We start from the raw sequence: 18649 nt of genomic DNA, 5'->3' as shown, positions 1-18649 counted from the left end.
TCACTGTGACTTTTATCCAGGTTTCTGGGAGTTTAAAAATCCCAAGAAATGACACACCCACAAGGTCCCACATAATCAGTTATCTCCAGTGAGATTTAGGGTACTGGATTTTTTTTTTAAGGAAGAAAAAAAAACAAAAAATATTTACACTCAACAGTTTCCATCTGGAGCCAAATAGGGTCCATCTAATTGGGTCTTCTGGGTTGGTCGAAAGGCTTCTAACACTGCTTTCCAAGCACTGACTCTGGCTCCTTATTACAAAGAGCAAAGAAGAAGCCCTTCAACAACTGAGAATTTCATGCCAGCTCCATTTAACTGAATAGTGGAAGTCAATGGAGGATTCATGAGGGATGGGGTCTGCAGCGTTCAGACCACACTGAAACATCCACAATTTCTTGACTTTTTAAGCAAACCTAATGAAAGCATAATAATAATGATTAAGGTCCATGGGCCCAGAGTGATTCATTTGCAAATAGACTAGTTCATGTAAGAATGTTTTCTTAGCAAAGACTCAATTTCAGAATGTCAAAATATTTGAGCAGAGGGACCTGAGTGATGGACATGGAAGAAGACCCCAGGCAACTGTCCTGTTTCCCCAGAGCCTTCCCTACAACGGACACACAGGACCCGGTACCTGGGAAATGAGAGAGTCCCGGACTTGACCAATGAGGACCTGAGCTTACTCAAGGCTGCACTCCTAGAGCTGAGATTTGAACACAGGTGTCAGGCTGCTAAGCCCATACTTGTTAACTGTTTTTAAAAGTATGATTTTAAAACAGGGGGAATTAAGTCCTAAGCTACCTGTTAATACATAAACAGTTTTGGTCCATATAAAAATAGATCCATTCCTGCATATAAGAAGATCAATAACTGATTCTAGTGAGGCCTGTTCAACATACCGTCTTCTAATTATGCATGAGTAAAGACACTTCTCTGCCACGCACTGGGTTGAGCTCTGCGGAGTCAGAGCAGTGTGCTAGAGACGGGCAGAGGCAAACTGCTCCTGAGGCTATCAGGCTTCACACACCGGGCTCAGACAAAGTTGCTGCGTTCCAGGCTGGGCTCACAAGCCTGTACCTCAAACTGTTTAATTTCCTTTTGGGATTTGTCAGGATTGGACACATCCAGAGAGAAGAAAACTCAGGGTCCAAAGAGATGCTCCAGGGCTCTTCTCCCATTTGCAGTCTTGGATAAAATAGGTAGAAACAGGTCCATGTGAGTCATCAATTAGTCTTTGATGAAAATGCAGAGACAGTGGTCTGGGCAACTTTCTGCAACTACCCATAACTGAATTACAGAAATCACAGTCTGTATTTCCTGGGACTTCCTTATCAATAATCTTAAGAGGCTTCCAGGTGCTTCCCTGTTTGATCTATACTAATGTACAGGGAATGCTTTACATAAGATGCCTTTGAGCCTATAATAGGAGAGTCCCCAGCATAGGATCACCCTAATGACAGTTGCCACCAAGAATCAAACTGCAGAGACAATAAAGGGACAGCTCTTTTTGTTCATTTAATCCAGCAAGATTATTGAAAAATCTTTAAAGGGGAGGTGTCACAAAATTTTTTTGTTTTAATTTTGGGTGGGGTTGATGGTTTTTAAATATGAGCTATCTCCCATTAAGGCTACGAGGCCACTCAGTAATCCAGTTTGGGCCAGTTATTCTAGGGATTCAAATCCAACAAGGCTGCTTAAATGAAGATGCAGTAGATCTCAAATCAGGTGTCAGGGCCTAGGTCCCTGTTGCTCCCTAACAAGCATGGACAGTGTTTCAGGGTGTTCCCTCCAGTGCTCTGGCAACAAAAATGGTTCATATCTATGCACACCTCCCCATGACTTCTCTGCCCCAGTATTTTGCTGGTGATTTCAGGGTAATCTATCTGGTCTGAGACCCTGTCAGGTGATGACAGCCATGATACACTGGGATGAGGTGTGGCTGACCTTTCCAGGTGAGATAAGGGTACTGGGCCCCAAAGCCCCCTAAACCTCCTGCATTGCTCCAGTCCCACTCTGATGGGCTTAAATGTAGATACTTTTCTGTGCAGTAAAATCGGTACCTCTGGGAGGCAAAGGACTCTGCACTTCTCTTCGGTCATCTCAATGCCCCATCAATAGAAAACACCCCTTCCCCACAGATTTCATGAGCAGGAATCAAGGGAGGAGAGACAAAGCAAGACAGACAAGTTATCACACAATGAGACCGGGATGCTCCTCTGAACAGACCAAGAAGGTGTTCATGGAATTAGAGGAAAGAGGACAGCAAGGACTGGGGTGGGGAGAGAGGCGAGAGGAGGGAGGCACTGGTGCAGAGAGCACTGGATGACAACCAATAGCCAGCTTGCGACTGAACCACCAGTGTTACTGCTACAACCGGAGGCAACATTGATGCCAATAAATGGGTTAAATGTAAAACAGCCCAAGAATAAGCCACCAACTGCTTCGCAGCAACCCCATCAACAATGCATAATAATCAGTAGAGTGGGAGGTGAGTCAAAATGAGTTCCTATTTAAATAGCAGCGGGAGCAGGGACTCCTGGAAAATCAGTGGAAACACAGCAGTTGGGTTGGTAGGACCGGCTCTCTGAGGAAAGGTGGCCAGAGAGGCGGCTCCACCCCCAAGGTACTGGGCAGCAGCGGCACTTGCTAATCAGGGTTCCTGATTTCAACTGGCTTTTATATGGAAAGGCTACAATCCCCCTATAAGGAAATTTACACAAAAGCCTCAAGACTGTTGCCCTGCACAGTCTGAGGTCACTATGGCACGACTGAAACATGAAGCGGGTGGGAGAGGAAGACAGAAGAGGAGAGAGTCAGCAAGAGAAAAGGAAAAGAAGATGTCCATTGCAGAAGTTCTACTGTCAATGCAAAATGCTGATGGCAAGGAAAAAAATTTGTTCCAGGAAATTCCCGAAGGATTAAAATCTAGCTTCAGTGTCACGCCAAGGAAGCAGGTGGGCACTTCCCTCTTTGAACTTGATAAGCAAGACGATAAAAACAGAGACAGAATGGCAGAAGCCTCTTACATCTTCCTCTGCTGCCCCGCCATGCCAAACGTGGGCTTTTGAAAGCTCTATGAAATTATACAAATACTCCAAGTAAAATCAGGTGAACTAAAGGCTTATCATCAGGGTTCTTTCCAAGAAATCTAGCATTTAGCTTTATTTTCAAAGAAGTCTATTCACAATCTTTAGTGATATCAGTATTCAACTATTTGAAACTGATAGAACCAGGAGCAGTCCCTGGGGCCTGACTCCTAAGAGTGAGTAATTGATTATGCTGGTCCTAAAGACCAGCCAGCCTGTCATTTCAGGTTCCTCAAAGCCAGGCAGGTGGCATTTTATTCTTGGGCCTTTGGGCAGAGACAAGATTAGTTAAGAAGAGCATTTGACAGCGCACAGTACCGGGAAGTCGTTAATTGCTTGTATGGACCAACGTCGCCGGGCAGAGCGAGGAGACATCTGTGCGTGAAAACGTTACACCCAGGAGGAGGGAAGAAAAACACCGAGAAAATTAAAAGGGAAAAAATATAGAATAAAATGAAAGCTTCCCACACATCTGATGGATTCAAAGGTACCATAATATACTGCAAATTCCGGCTGGGAACAACTGCAAAACCTGAACCTCAGCACAGCAGTACTTGAAGCCCTCAACCACCCCCCAACCCATCACACTCCACATACAGCTTCAATGTCATTGTCCTTTAGTCCGAAACACGTTTCAGGATATTAGGAGGCTGATGTCCACACAGCTCTGACAGAGGAACTACAATGGAGACCTGTGGTTCTCCTATAAGAATTAAGATCGTAAGAAACAGGTGGAGAACTCTGCTTCCCCTTCAAGAGCACATATATGCGCGAGAAGATTCTCATTCCTAAACAGGAAGAAGTTCCTCAACAGACTCAACACTGAACTGTTTTTGGTGTGGCTGGGGTCCGCTGGGGAGACTGGAGTTTCAGTCTTGAGACTCCAGGACCATCCTCAGAGGGGGTGCCACAAGGAAGCGAGAGCCTGTGGGAAAGGAAGGCTCTTGCTAACAACTCAAGCATCAGGGTGAAACTGGGAGCACACAACACTGTTTCAGGAAATCAGAAATTATTCTATTAACCAGAACCTCCTCAGTTGTTTACCTTAAAGCTATTTTAGTGACATCAACTGAAGCAAATGTAGGAGGCTACAAATTTTTTTTAATGTTTACAGGGCAATGCCTAATGTTTATCTTAGGTTCTGGACCTTCTGATTTACTCTAAGAATAAACAGTAATTCATCAGCTATTAATAGATGGTCCAGTTATCAAATGAACGGTATTATCTCTCTGTGCTTTCTAACTTCTTATGAAATTTAATGTGTCCTTTTTTTTAAACTTCTCTCACATTTAAAAGAATTTTAAGAGTGAACACTGGAATTCCATTTGGAGAACCTTTGGGTGATAAAACAAGATGACCTAAGTAGGGAAGGTTAAAAACACACAAAAATAAGTGAAATGAATACTAGTCCCCAACAGCTTTAAGAGATTTTTTTTCCTTCAATCTCCAAAATACTCTATAATTCCTTCAATGCTTTACTTTAATGCAGTTATATTCCTTTCCTTTATTCTTACTCATTTAAAGCTCTTGGGTGTAGAGATCTAAACAAGAATAAAAGTATGTATGAGATAAAATTTGGGCTAAAAATGAAGACAAGCACAGAAAAATTTAGTAAACTGGGATAATTTCCAGGATGAAAGTAATAAAAGTGATATGATTTGACATTTGAAACTAGACACTGAGAATCATAAAATACTCCTTGAGGGATAAAACCATTATTGTTCTCTGTGAGGACCATAAGATGGTCTATGCATGATACTGTGGCATATTTAATACCTTTAATTCCTCCCCTATGCCCCAGGTAAATAGGATGGATGTGAACAAGCATCAAAGGAGAATTTATGAATTTATTTCAGATTCATCACAAAATAACTGCCTGACCAGTTATCACTAACTGATTTTAACTTACTAAGTGGAACCGCATGAAACCTTTTCTTAAGGTCAAAAATGTTTAAATATCAGCAATTTCCTAATAATTACTATGTCATCCACTAAAATGTGCCTTCCTCCCCCAGGGCTTCTAGAGTTCCTAGAATCGTCTATTTCTTGGCCTGTATGATTGTTAATTCACTGAAATATATACCAATGATTTGCAAACTTTTCTGTACATGTTATACATCAATACAATAGTTTCATATGAAATTATAATAAAACTATTTCTCCCTATTTTGTTTGGCCACTGTCTGAAATATAATTCAGAGACCACTTACTATGTCATCCTAGAGGACTGCAATGGCCCATTTTCTAGCGAGAAGTAGCATGCTGGGAGTCACCCCAATCTGAAATGTCACAATCCAGATCCTGTCTGATAAGAGGTAATTAGTTATCTACGGGCCTTTATTCCCTCTTCATGATTACAGCTTTTGTCGTAAAAGAGGCCAGACCATCAAAAACATATATGTAGGCTTTACAAATGCTTCTGCATTAGGGGAGGCCCCTTCTTGGAACTGGAGTTATCTTGATGAAACACAACCTTTACATACCATCTCGGGTCGAAAGTGCTGGCCCATCTGTGCTGCCCCATTTGAACCCAAGCATGAGTAGTGCATGGTGTGATCTGAAAGGGACTTCAGAACTGCCTTTTTGACCAAAAGATCTCCTCAACCTGGCTCTGACGCTAAAGAAAATTCCCACACTTATCCAATTGTGAGTTTGGCTATTACATCAATGATACAATGCCTTAGTTCCAATCCATTTATTAAAGCATCTCACCAGTTACCTGCTAGCTTGCAGAAAAAGAAAAAAAATTTCTCTGAATGTAAAGCACCTGGGAAGATGAACGTGTTCTAAGAAGGTCCGTGAACAGTTGTGGGGGTTGGGCTGTGGGGGGGAGGGGGGGAGAACTCCATCAGTGATGCAAAGAAAGGGGACTATGGAGTTGGCCAGAAAGGCAACAAAAAATCATTTTCCCTATTCGACTGAAGGTTTTGCCCAATTCTAGTAATGTCTCAAGGCATCAGTTCCTGCCACTCATTTGTCACATACAGCCCTAAGACCTGACCAAGTCAGAGACAGCCAACCATCTTGCAAACCAAGAAGGTGAGACACTACATTGCAACTGAAGTGAAGACACCTCTAACACTTGCTGAAAATTGGGGTTTTCTTTTAAATAATCCAAAAAACATAAATTTTAATTATAGTCAATCTATCATTTCTCAATGAGCAGGAGAGAACAACAAAGTATTACTACGGACTGAGTTTGTGAGTAACTCAGTGGTAACCAATTAATACTCATGTCACCTAAAAGCTGGCTTAAGCCAGACTCAGCCTGACAACACAAAAGTCCTCAGAATCATTCCCACGCTCTGCTGACAGTCTCTACACTCTCGTCACCAAAGGTTTCTGACAGCTTAATAGCTACTTTAGGGACAATGAGTTCCTTAAGAAGTCAGGAACAGAAAGAGTCAAGTTTCAGGTGATTTTTGTATAAAGTGGTCCATTCAAATGGGGACTTCAGCGCAGACTTACTAGAAGTATAAAATCTCTTAGAGGTCAACTTCAAAACTTCCCACAACTATGAAGTTCCAAATATATTAGGATACCAAGCCTACTGAAGCATCCCAAAATTTGCTAACAAACATCAGAATACCCAGAAAGACCTGAAGCTACGTCATTCTGAGAGGAAGGGAACCAACCTCATGAACAGGGATCACAAAGACAAGGTTAAAGGGAGGGAAGAGTATGAATTATAACAACCAGTCACCCAATTTCCCACAATTTAGTTGGTAGCTAAAACCAACTCAAAGGAAGAAAGCGATGGTCCTTCTCTAGCACACTAAGTGTGAAAGGGAAAGCCTATAGGGGGATCACTAATTTATTAATAGGTGGTGCGCGTGGTAGGAAGGGAGGCCAAGAACAAGAGTCTAGGGAAGGGATAAGTATCCAAGGCCGTGGCTCAGCCACTTACCCGCTCCTTGTAGTAGAAGGAGCTGATGGAGACCTGCTCCTTCTCACTGCGCGTGGGGCTCCCACTGTACAGACGGAGGTTTCCAGGGGCCTCTGTGCGGATCTTCATGGGTGCGATCAAGCCAGTGTGATAGGCAGACAAGGCCGAGAGAGATCTGTGGTTGAAAAGGCAAGGTTATCCATACTGGCTTCTTCAATCTTTTCATGGTTCTAAGTGATGCCATTCTTAGCACTTGATGAAATCAGAAGGAAAAGATGGATATAACAGGGTGGGGATGATAGAAACTCCAAAAAGGAGCCAACTAGCAATTTTAGAACTGAAAAATGCTTTATCTGCAGAAGCAGAGAATGTTTCTATGACTACATACACAGAAAAGTCAAAGAAATCTGTAAATTACTTAAACTAGTAAGTGTATTTAAATACAAGGTCAATCTACAATAATCTATAGTATTTCTTTATATCAAACATTTGGAAAATAAACATTTTTAAAACTGCATTTACAATAGCATCTACCTCTACTGAAGACAAAAAAAAAAAAAAAAAAAAACCTTTGACTCCCTCCCACCTCACATCATACACAAAAATTAATTTGAGATTAACTACAGACCTTAAATAAGGAATTTAAATCTATAAATTTTTAAGAGGGAACACACAATATTTCTATGACCTTGGGGTAGGCAGACTTTTTTTTTAGACAAGACACAGAAGCATCAACCCTAACACTTAAAAAGTGATAAACAATTGCAGTAAAATTAAATGCTGCTAATACATGAAAATCATTAAAGAGGGAGAAAGACAAGTCACAGATTAGGAGAAAATCAATATATATATACCCAGCAAAGGATTTGCAATCAGAATGGATAAAGAACTACCACAAACAGATAATAAGAAACATAATCTAAAATAACTAGACAAAATACTAGAACAGGCACATCACAAAAGAAGATAACCAAGTGGTCAACTAGCACACGAAAGTGGTTCACCATCACTATTTTGGCTTCCCAGGTGGTTCGGTGGTAAAGAATCTGCCTGCCAGTGCAGGAGATATGGGTTTGATTCCTCGGTTAGGAAGATCCCCTAGAGAAGGAAATGGCAACCCACTCTAGTATTCTTGCCTAGAAAATCCCACGGACAGAGGAGCCTGGTGGGCTACAGTCATAGGGTTGTAAAGCATCAGACACAACTTGGCAACTAAACAACAACAACGAACTGTTATGTTAGTGAAATGCAAGTCCATGTGCCTGATGCACAGGGAGGTCAAGCAATATCAAAATGTCAGAGTCTAGAACAGAGAAAGACTTGCTGAGGGTCCTGCAAGGAGATGGATGGCTGGTCCCTTAAAAGCCCCAAACTCCCCGAGAGTTCTCAGCAAAACCCTTTTACAGGAAAAGTGAGGGAGGGGAGGGGTCAGTTGCTGCAAACTTCTTGGTGTTAGATCCTGTGTTCTTGAGGTCAGGTAACAACATTCCTGTAAATCTCAACTGCTGCTGCTGCTGCTAAGTCGCTTTAGTCGTGTCCCCATAGACGGCAGCCCACGAGGCTCCCCCGTCCCTGGGATTCTCCAGGCAAGAACACTGGAGTGGGTTGCCATTTCCTTCTCCGATGCATGAAAGTGAAAAGTGAAAGTGAAGTTGCTCAGTGGTGTCTGACTCTTAGTGACCTCATGGACTGCAGCCCACCAGGCTCCTCAGTCCATGGGATTTTCCAGGCAAGAGTACTGGAGTGGTGTGCCATGCCTTCTCCTAGACAAACATTCTTCTCTGTTCTGACAAGAAAGATCACAGTCTCTCAGCAAAACTTTCACTCTCTGAGGTCCAGGTCCTGGCTAAGAGGAGGTATATTCAGTTGGTGGCTCCCTCAGGGCCAGGTCCCCAGCTGTCATTGCTGAGGGAGTCTGGTGCCCAGGACCCAACCGGCCCTCAGGCTCCTCAGGCCGCCCAAATGGTGGGGGCCAGGTTACGCGGACTGTGGCTGACATTAGGTCCCAGAGGCAGGAATGGCGGAGAGGTTCACTGCCACCTCAAGGCCTGGGCCAGAGGCCAGTGGGTGAGCTGCAGGGCTCTGGGGAGAAGACTGGGATCTGCCTCTTACGTCACTCAGCCTGATGACCACCACTCCGCTGACTGTAGGCTGAATGAACCAACTGATAGTCGTTCACTAACAGTTGGTCACTTGGGGGAGGGGCCCACTGCGCCCCAACCAATGGCTGAGCAGGACCACCAATGGTCACTCACTGAGAGTTGGTCACTTGGGGGAGGGGCCCACTGTGCACCAACCAATGGCTGAGCAGGACCACCAATGGTCACTCACTGAGAGTTGGTCACTTGGGGGAGGGGCCCACTGCAATGCCAACCAATGGCTGAGCAGGACCACCAATGGGCACTCACTGAGAGTTGGTCACTTGGGGGAGGGGCCCAATATGGCACCAACCAACGACTGAGCAGGACGACTAAAGGGCCCACAGGAACCTTCACAAGGTAACCTAGGAGGGGGGTTACAGCTTGCACCAAGGCAGCATATTAAGAGCTGCCACTCTACTACAATTAGTCATTATCATGGAAACTCAAGTTAAAGGTACAATGAGATACTACTACATACCACCACAATGGCTAAAGGTGAAAAGGCTAAAAACACCAAGTTTTGGAGAGGATGTGAATAGCCAGAATTCTGAAACACGGCTTGAAGAGTATAAAATGGCACAACACTAGGAACAGACTTTTTGGCAATTAAACAGGCACGTATCCTATGACCTAGAGATCTACTTCTTGGATACAGAAATTATTACACATGTACATTAAAAGACTTGTATGTGTAGGTCTACATACAATAAAAATAAAAACTGGAAATAATCCAAATGTCCATCAACAGAAGTATAAATAAATTATATTACTGTCATACAATGGAACTACTGATACACACAATAATGTGGAAATCAATTTTAAAAACATTAAGTTGAGCAAAAGAAGCCAGACATAAAATATTATAAGCTGCATGATTCTATACAGATGAAGTTCAAGCACAGGCAAAACTAAACTTCATTGATGGAAGCAGAAGAGTCATTTCCTCTAGGTAAAGGGACTAGGGAACTTTTGGGGAGAGGTGAGGGCAATGCTATATATTGATCTAGATGCTGGTCATCAAGGCACAGACTTCACATTTGTGTACCCTAAATTATACCTCAGCAAAAAACTGTTGGTAGGAAAAACATTCTAATTGGAACATTTTCCTGCTGACCCAAAGTTCAGATACAGATATTTGTGGTTTCCCTTTAAGAGTAGGTGATTGTTTTCTAGTCCAACCTTTGGAATAACGAACCTGGTGTCATGAAGGGGCTTCTCTGGCATTTAACTCCCAGTTCTAGTGGGGCCAGTTTCTCATCTGCCTGAGTTACTGCAGAGACAGGCAAACTCCCAGGACAGCAGTTGCATCTGCTCATGAACTTTCTTTCTTGTTAGCTTAGCTATTCATTATTAAGTTTGCTAATTATATCATATACAATACAACCAGGTGTTTGTAGCAAGAGTGTTTCCAAGTTATTCTGGCCATCAGACTGCAGAACCAAAAGACTTAGGCATTATATTTAAGTTAAAAAACCACTAGTATAGGGGTGGTTGTAAATGTATGGGGTCAGGGGTATGTGTTCTCTACATTCAACTTTGCTATGAACCTAAAACTGCTCTAAAAGATAAAGTGTATTAATTAAGAAAAAAATTTACAATATGATACAGTCATTCAGCTCTGAAGTATATATGTAAGAAAAATGAAAAAATACATATCCACACAAATATCTGTACAGAATGTTCATAGCAGCATTATTTGTAATGGTCATACAGTGGAAACAAAGCCAATGTCTGCTGACTGGTCTGAATGAATAAATAAATATGCTATATACACATGTGATGGAATATTATTTGGCAATAAAAAGAAATAACTGATACAGGCTATAACATGTATGATCCTTAAAAATACACTAAGTGAAAAGAGTCAGTAAAAAAGGAACACATATATAATGCCATATACATGAACTGTCCAGAATTAGGCAAATTTATAGAGAGAAAGTAGATAAGTGTTTGCCCAGGGCTAAAGGAATGGGGGACTTGGGAACTAGGGTGACCCCCTAAGGAATTCAAAGTCTCTTTCTTGTATAATTACAAGGTTATAGATTGATTCTAGGGATGGCTGGCTGCACATCCACTACACCCGTGTGGCAATGTTAAGAATGATCAATTGGTGTTGAAAGAAAAATGTTGAAAGTGTTAGTTGCTCAGTCATGTACAATTCTTTGCGACCCAATGGACTATATCCACCAGGCTTCTCTGTCCACAGAATTCTCCAGGCAAGAATACTAGAGTGAGTAACCATTCACTCCCTTCTCCAGGGGATCTTCCCAACCCAGGGATTGACCTGGATCTCCTGCACTGCAGGCAGATTCTTTACTATCTGAGCCACCAGACGGTACACTTTACCCTATTAGTGTTATGTGACTATAAATAATCTCTTTTGCTATTTTTCTAGTTTTATTTAACGTTCAGATAATACTTTAGCAATACAGGGACAGCACATTAAAACAGCACTTGCCTTGTTTTGACAAACACACTTTTATCAGCTTTTATCAAGCAGTTCCTCCCAATAGTAACTTAATAGTAGAAATCTCAGCTTAGGTGCAGTTTAATGAACCTTAATCTTTTGGGAATAAATTTTATAATGAGCACTTGCTTATAACTAACACAAACTGTCCAAAAGCAAATTCCCACATGTCTGCTCACTTCTGGCCCATGAATGCAGCTTATGCCTGCATCTCCCACTCACCTCGGAGTAGGCTCAGTAGGAGAGACTGCTCGGTGCATCGTCATGGGCCTTGTAAAATACACCAGATAGCCTGTCAAAGGAGACATCACACATGCACATCAAGGTCACTGAGCTGATCATGGGAAATCCTAAGACAGGACTGGTCAATCTTTTTTCTGCTTCAACATACTTAAAGGATAAGACATAGTATTTTAAGTTGCATGGGCTCATGACTGCAGCCGTACTTAAGACAAAGATCAGAATCTCCAGGATCGGGACTTTCCTAGTGGTCCAGTGGTTAGAACCTGCCTTCCAAAGCAGGGGACTTTCCTAGTGGTCCCGTGGTTAGAATCTGCGTTCCAATGCAGGGGATGCGGGTGGTTGGGGAACTAAGATCCCACAGGCCTTGGGGTAACTAAGCCCAGGCACCACAGCCAGAGCGCCAGTGCGCTGCAACGAAAACCCAGTGCAGCGCCCCCTAAAAGAATCTCTAGGATCCAGGAGAGACGAGGATGTATGTGGTTTGGAAAAGTTTTCACAGGTGCTTTATATTTCCTACATACATTCTCAATATTCTGAGTCAAGACTCAAATTCACACTCATCAGAATGAAAAAAGTTAAGACCATAATTCTGCTAAACATTCTTAGAATATGTCTGCAAATGCCAATCCAACTCAGATAACACTATGAAGGAAATCTTTTGAGTTCTCAGGAAATTAAGAAAAATTTTCTGATGGAAATTTTTATATAGACATTCTTTCTCTCAAGTCTGGAATCAGAGAACCAAAAAAAGACCTACCTGCCCCACAGAACCTGGCCCCCGACGTTCTGGGAAAGGGAATATTGGCATCCTGGTAGGACCCATAGGCAGTGGTCACCCGGGCGAACGTTGGTAGGGGCGGCGTGACGGAGTTCGGGAGTGCGAAGGGGTTGCTGGAAGCACTGTCTTCTTGGTTCTGAAATTTTAAAGTCAAACAGACTAAAACCCATAATCAGTCTTCAAGATGAATTATAAAATAGGATGCATTATTACATGATCAGGGAGCCCAGGACTTTAGGAAGGAGAAAGGAAACAAAAGCCCCAGGCAGAGGTAGGTAACAAGGATCCCACCACAAAAGACTCCAGGCAGGAGACGAGCTGGCGCAGGCAGGGCTCCAAACAGCTCTGGTTGCGTTTCACTTTTTGCAGGGAAGTGTCTTTCAGGATCTAGAAAAGGCACAAAACACAGTCAAGAAGAGCAACATTCTTCCTCCTGATTTGCTTTTATTTTGAGAAGCGCTGGAAGCAGCGACGATGCTTGGTGACCAGAGTGTGGCTGTGTCTGAGGCTGCCAACACAACATGCTGCTTTCCACCTGTCCAAGAGGCTCAGAGAGAAGACTCCTTTGTGAGTGCTCTTCCAGAAGCCCTTTCCTTTGCCAGGGCACGCACACACGCTGGCTTTGAGACGACACATTTCTTGTATTAGAATGACCATTTTTCCTTAACAGTGAATTCTATTCCTTGATTCTCCCCCAGCCCCACCCTCCTCCATGAGAAATCTCAGTACCACTTGGAAGTAACATCCTCCAGTCTGAACTGAAAACGGCTCAGAGTGATACATACATGACAGAGGGAATAGATTCCATCTTTTTTGTTTTATTTTGGCTGCACTTGCAGCTGTGGGATTTAGTTCCCCAACCAGGGACTGAACCCAGGCCCTTGGCAGTGACAGCATGGAGTCCTAACCATTTGATTGCCAGCGAATTCCCAGATGTCACTTTAGTGAAAATTAGAAAGTACCTGTTTTTTGATCCTTTAAAAATATAAAATCTGACATTTTAAAGTACATGCTCTAGGTATCAGAGAAGGCAATGGCAACCCACTCCAGTGTCCTTGCCTGGAGAATCCCAGGGACGGGGGAGCCTGGTGGGCTGCCGTCTATGGGGTCGCACAGAGTCGGACACGACTGAAGCGACTTAGCAGCAGCAGCTATAGGTATAAACTGACATACACATACTGAAGACGGGCATGTAAACTGGACCTGGGCTGTCTAACAGGGAAGTCATTACCCACACGGGCTACTAAGCACATGAAGCGTGCTTGGCCAGTCTGGATCAAGATGTGTCGTAAATACAAAACTTACACCAAAAGGTGCAGACTTAGGATAAGACAGGGAAAAAAAAAAGAAAGCTATCTCAATAATTTTTATATTGCTTACATGTTGATATGATAACACTTTGGATATACTAGATTAAGTAAAAATATTATTGAAATTAATTTACCTATTACTGTTTTTTAGGATGGCTATTAGAAAATTGAAAATTATATGCAGTCCACATTTCATTTCTATTGGATGCCACTGAACTAGACCTTTAAAGCACTTCCTTGTCCTATCATTTTTATACCAATAGAAAAATCTCTTTTTCATATGTTCAAATGAGGCAACAAGATGTTCAGATTACCGGGACAAGATGTCAAATATCACAAAACCTGAGTAATTAGCATTTCAGAGACGCTTACGAAGCTGAAAGTTTCCTGGTTACCTATCATACCCCAAGAAGATGGAACAATCAAGTGAGTATAATACAAACTAGGCAAAAAATGAACAGCAATCAGGTCAAGCTGGTGTCATTAGGACATTTTCACTGATTTCACATATGATGCCGCTCAGATCGAAGAAGGCATATCATCCTAGCTTGAGGGGCATTTTTATGAGGATTCCACCTGATCAGCTCTGTGTGAACTCACATATCAAGTTTCCGAACCTATCCAGGTCAAGATAAAATGCCAGGCTGTTAGGGGAAGCCCACCCTGGCCAGGCACCATAGTAACCACTTGCCTGAGCTGTTTTATGACAGGAGGTCCTAATAAGGAACACAGAACTAATAAGCCACCAGCAACTGGAAGAGTGCAGGAAAGGTCAAAAGGAGACACCAGGTGTCCGACCACCTCCCAGAATCCTTCTCGCTGCATCCATCTTCGCTGAACAAGGCAGGCACCACCAGGCAGAACTCTGAGTCAGAGTGATTGGCTAAAGACAACCCAGAAACCCATCACCCTAAAACCAAGACTGCAAGTCACGTAGCAGAGCAGTTCCATGGGCTCCCTTACCCTCCTCTCTCCTCCTGGGTGCCCCTTCCTAGTAAAATCTCTTGCTTTGTTAGTGCGTGTCTCCTCAGACAATTCATTTCCAAGTGTTAGACAAGAGCCCAGTTTCGGGCCCTGGAAGGGGTGCCCCCTACTGCAACAAGGCTATTCCCCTTCATTCAGGCACCACAGTCATATCATATACCCCACCTAACTTGTCCCAACTTGTCCAGCAAGCCAGCCTCACTCTAAGTGACAACATCTCTTCTTATGGAACAGATTTTTTAATGACCTTAAATACTTTTTTTTCTGATTAGAAATTATCTTGTAGCTTCAGAATATATTTTGCCTCTAGTTTCCAAATAAATGAAGTCGTATTGTATTAAGCTGGGATCTCATAGCTTTAACGAGATCTGTGAGCAGATTATATACAATTACAGAACTGCCTATTATTTTCATGCACTATTTCTGAAGTTACATGCAACATCTGTGCCAGTTTTTCTGCAAAAGGGTCTATGATTTCCATTAGACTTTCAAAGGAGGGGTAGGTCCCTGACCCAAAGAGATTAAGAAACAACACTCGGGATTTTCCACACAAAAAGAATACAAGTGTTAAAACTGACATGAGGAAGGACAGATGACGTCCAAATCTTAACAAAGGTGTTTTCATTCAACTTTACTACTCAGCTCAGACCCTGAGGGCATCAAGGAGAACTTGCACACACAGAGGCCCACCTTGAGCAGCTTCGCTTTCATGGTGGACGTGATGGTCGTGGGGTTGATGAACTGGAAGGAGGGGGCGGCGTGGTTGGGGTACTGCGCGGGGAACTTCACCAGCATCTTGACGCGGTGGCTGCTGCAGTGCACAGACACTGTGCAGCTCCTGTCTGCTGCATCCATCTGCGGGGGACCAATCACGAGCTGCTTTAGAAAGGAACTGCAAAGGGTCTTCAGAGGCAAACAGGCTTAAATGAGGTAATGGGATGCTCTAGGGTGCCGGTAACAGAGTCAAGGGAGAGAGTCTCCCAAGAGGAATAATAGCGAAAATGTGGACAACTCATTTTCAAAATGGATTTTTAATTTTAGCACTGATTTAATAAGCTCAAAGTGTTGTGACTTAGAAAAGCTTTTATCTCGAAGCTGTGAGATAGGCTGACACTTGTTATATTTATTTTGAGATGGGAAAACAAAGCAGGAAGATGTTAAAAACCTCACTCAAGTTAAGAGCACTCCTGGGAAAATCCATAGAGATAAGAAGAAAGATAAGTATCTATCAGCCAGGCACTGGGGAGAAAGAAAACGGGAAGATGCTGCGAAGGGATGTAGGGTTTCTTTGGCGATGATGAAAACCGCTCTGAAAGTCGCAGTGGTGATGATTTGTAAATCATGGGTTTGTAAATGTACTAAGAACCATTAAAATTATACCCTTTAAAAGGGTGAATTGTGTGGTATGTGATTTTATTCTGTTTTATTTTATATTCTTTTATGGCTGTGCCTCGCAGCATGTGGGATCTTAGTTCCCTAACCGGGGATGGAACCTGTGCCCATCACGGCAGAAGCACAGAGTCTTAACCACTGGACCACCAGGGAAGTCCCTTCCAGTAATTTTTAAAAAGCAGTCCGGGGAAAGGAATCAAACTCTCCTTCTTGGACTAGATCACTGGACAGCCCAGCTGTTCTCAGCTGGGACAGAGGGAACAAAACTGAGTTGACAGAGATAACCAGTCCACCAGAGAGGCCATTTTCTCTTTCAATTTCTTGTAGTGGCAACTAGAGATGGCAGCTGGGGGACAGTGAAAAGAGCCACACGTGCGGGGAGCCTGGAGACTGGGATTCAAACACCTGCTCAGCTTGGACAAGTTACTTCACCTCTTAGTGTCTCTGTTTCCTCCTCTGTAAAGTGGGGATAAGACCACTTAATTCAGAGCTGCTTTAAAGGCCAAAGGAGACAACTAAGTGCGCAGACCCAGGCCTACTGTTAATGGAATCTGGGCAAAAGCAGAACTCATCAAGTTTAAAACTCCTTCACAGAGACTCAGTTCTCTGAAGCCAAGTGTTTCAATACCCGCCCTAAAGGAAAAATGTAAATAAGCCTCTCCAAGTTAAATGAACAAAGAGGCTGGGTCACCTTCTTACTATGAATCTAAACCACCAAGGAAATAACCAACTGCTAAGGCAAGCATAAAGAACCTTGGAGAATAAGGAGGTTGGCTTTCAAACTCAGCCCTGCCATTAACTTCACCAGCAGCCTCCGCCAAAACACTAAACCTTCCCAGATCTGAGCACCTTCACATAGGGTCAAGTAAGTGCTGGAGCATCTAAGGAGATTTTAAGACATACGAGCAGCCGTTTATCCCTTAGTTCATCTTATGAGAGCACAATAGCGTAAAGGGGAAAAAAACTTGTATTTGTTAAAACATTTCTTTCTTTAAAATAGATGGGAATGGCTTCCCTGGTGGCATAAGTGGTAAAGAATCCACCTGCCAATGAAGCAGACGCAAGAAACGAGGGTTCAATCTCTGGGTTGGGAAGTTCCCCTGGACTAGGAAATGGCAACCCACTCCAGTATTCTTGCCTGGAAAATTCCATGGGGTTGCTAAGAGTCGGACAGAACTGAACAACTAACAGTTGTTAGTTAACAGTTAATTATTTCTTTACAAAACCGAAACAAGAAAGCAAGGACAGAGACTTCCCTGTTAAAGCAGAAAAGCCATTTGCTAGCCCAAATCATGGCTGAAACAGTCCCCTCGGCCACCAACCGCAAGCAGGAGAGACAAAACCTGAGCACCTCCACGTTCACATTGCGGATCTGCACGTTGATCAGAGAGAACTCCTGCTGCAGAGTCTGAGGCAGGCCCGGCTGCTCTGATTTCTTCTCCTCCAAGAGACTGCTTGGGGGGTCTTCCTTTAAGACTAGCGGGAGAGACAGGGTCACTTGTTGGAAAACATTTCTGAAATGCATTCAGAGAGCAGTTCTGGGGTATCTGCCACAACTCAGAGATGCGGAGAGGGGCACCATACCTAGAACATCAGTGTGGCCAATTACCTTCTTCCTCCCCATGGCTGGAGTTGTGCTGGTGATCTGTGTCCTGGGTGTGAAGGATCTTCTCAGGTTCCGGGAGAAGGGCAATGCTCTCAATGAACTCATCAACACCATCTAAGATGTCATTTGCACAAAGCTGCAACAGAGGGCAGAGGCTCTGGGTCTACAGAAGTCAGTGGAAAGGATCGTCATGTTTGGCTGAGTTCTGACTCCAAAAATGGCAATCACAAAGGAGAGAATTGTTAGCCCCAAACCAATACAATCAAAATGGGTTTTGCCCATACCCTACTCTCCCTGGTTAAACACACAGGAAAACAGACTATTATTCTACCCCCGAAAATGTTTGATCAGGTTCATAGTTTTTGAAAATCTCAGAAAACCTTTTAAACTTCAAGCTTTGATGGAGTTATCGAGCCAGCCAAGAGCAAAAATATAACTTAAAAGCATTTGGAGCATATGGTACTTTCTGGAGGAAAAAATTTTAAACAGCAGTAAGATGATGATGTTTCACCAAAATGCTCAAGAGTGACTTGGTACTAAGCAGTTTAGCAAATCTGTCTCGGCATTTTCTATCCACTGTGTACAGAGCACTGTGTGGGATGCAATGTAAGTGAGGCATCATTCCCACCTTCAAGGAACTTTGCCACTGGATGAGAAGACAGAACCCCGTAACGAGGCGGAGCAAAGTGAGGGCCAGGAAAGCAGTTCACACCTGGGACCACGGTGCTTCGTGTAAGCACAGATACAATTTATGGG

At 43.2% G+C, this 18649-nt stretch overlaps 1 protein-coding gene across 4 annotated transcripts in view; it reads right to left on the bottom strand.

The window, feature by feature from the left end:
• WDR59 (WD repeat domain 59) overlaps window positions 1-18649 on the bottom strand; it is a 78741-nt gene that overhangs the window by 17009 nt on the left and 43083 nt on the right. For 3 of the 4 annotated variants that reach the window (XM_040253525.1, XM_040253527.1, XM_040253526.1), the window contains 7 exons: window positions 17897-18029; window positions 17639-17763; window positions 15586-15750; window positions 12893-12988; window positions 12581-12737; window positions 11803-11872; window positions 6994-7147 (listed from right to left, as the gene is read on the bottom strand). In XM_040253525.1, coding sequence (XP_040109459.1) covers window positions 6994-7147; window positions 11803-11872; window positions 12581-12737; window positions 12893-12988; window positions 15586-15750; window positions 17639-17763; window positions 17897-18029 — 900 coding nt within the window. Of the gene's footprint in view, window positions 1-3404; window positions 3462-6993; window positions 7148-11802; window positions 11873-12580; window positions 12738-12892; window positions 12989-15585; window positions 15751-17638; window positions 17764-17896; window positions 18030-18649 lie in introns of all 4 variants that reach the window. The other variant, XM_040253524.1, reaches the window with a different exon arrangement.

The sequence above is a fragment of the Oryx dammah genome, unplaced genomic scaffold (genome assembly GCF_014754425.2).
Source record: "Oryx dammah isolate SB20612 unplaced genomic scaffold, SCBI_Odam_1.1 HiC_scaffold_13, whole genome shotgun sequence".
NCBI classification, from domain to species: Eukaryota; Metazoa; Chordata; class Mammalia; order Artiodactyla; family Bovidae; genus Oryx; species Oryx dammah.
The sequence above is the reverse complement of the archived record's forward strand: the minus strand, read 5'-3'. Positions and strand labels throughout refer to the sequence as shown.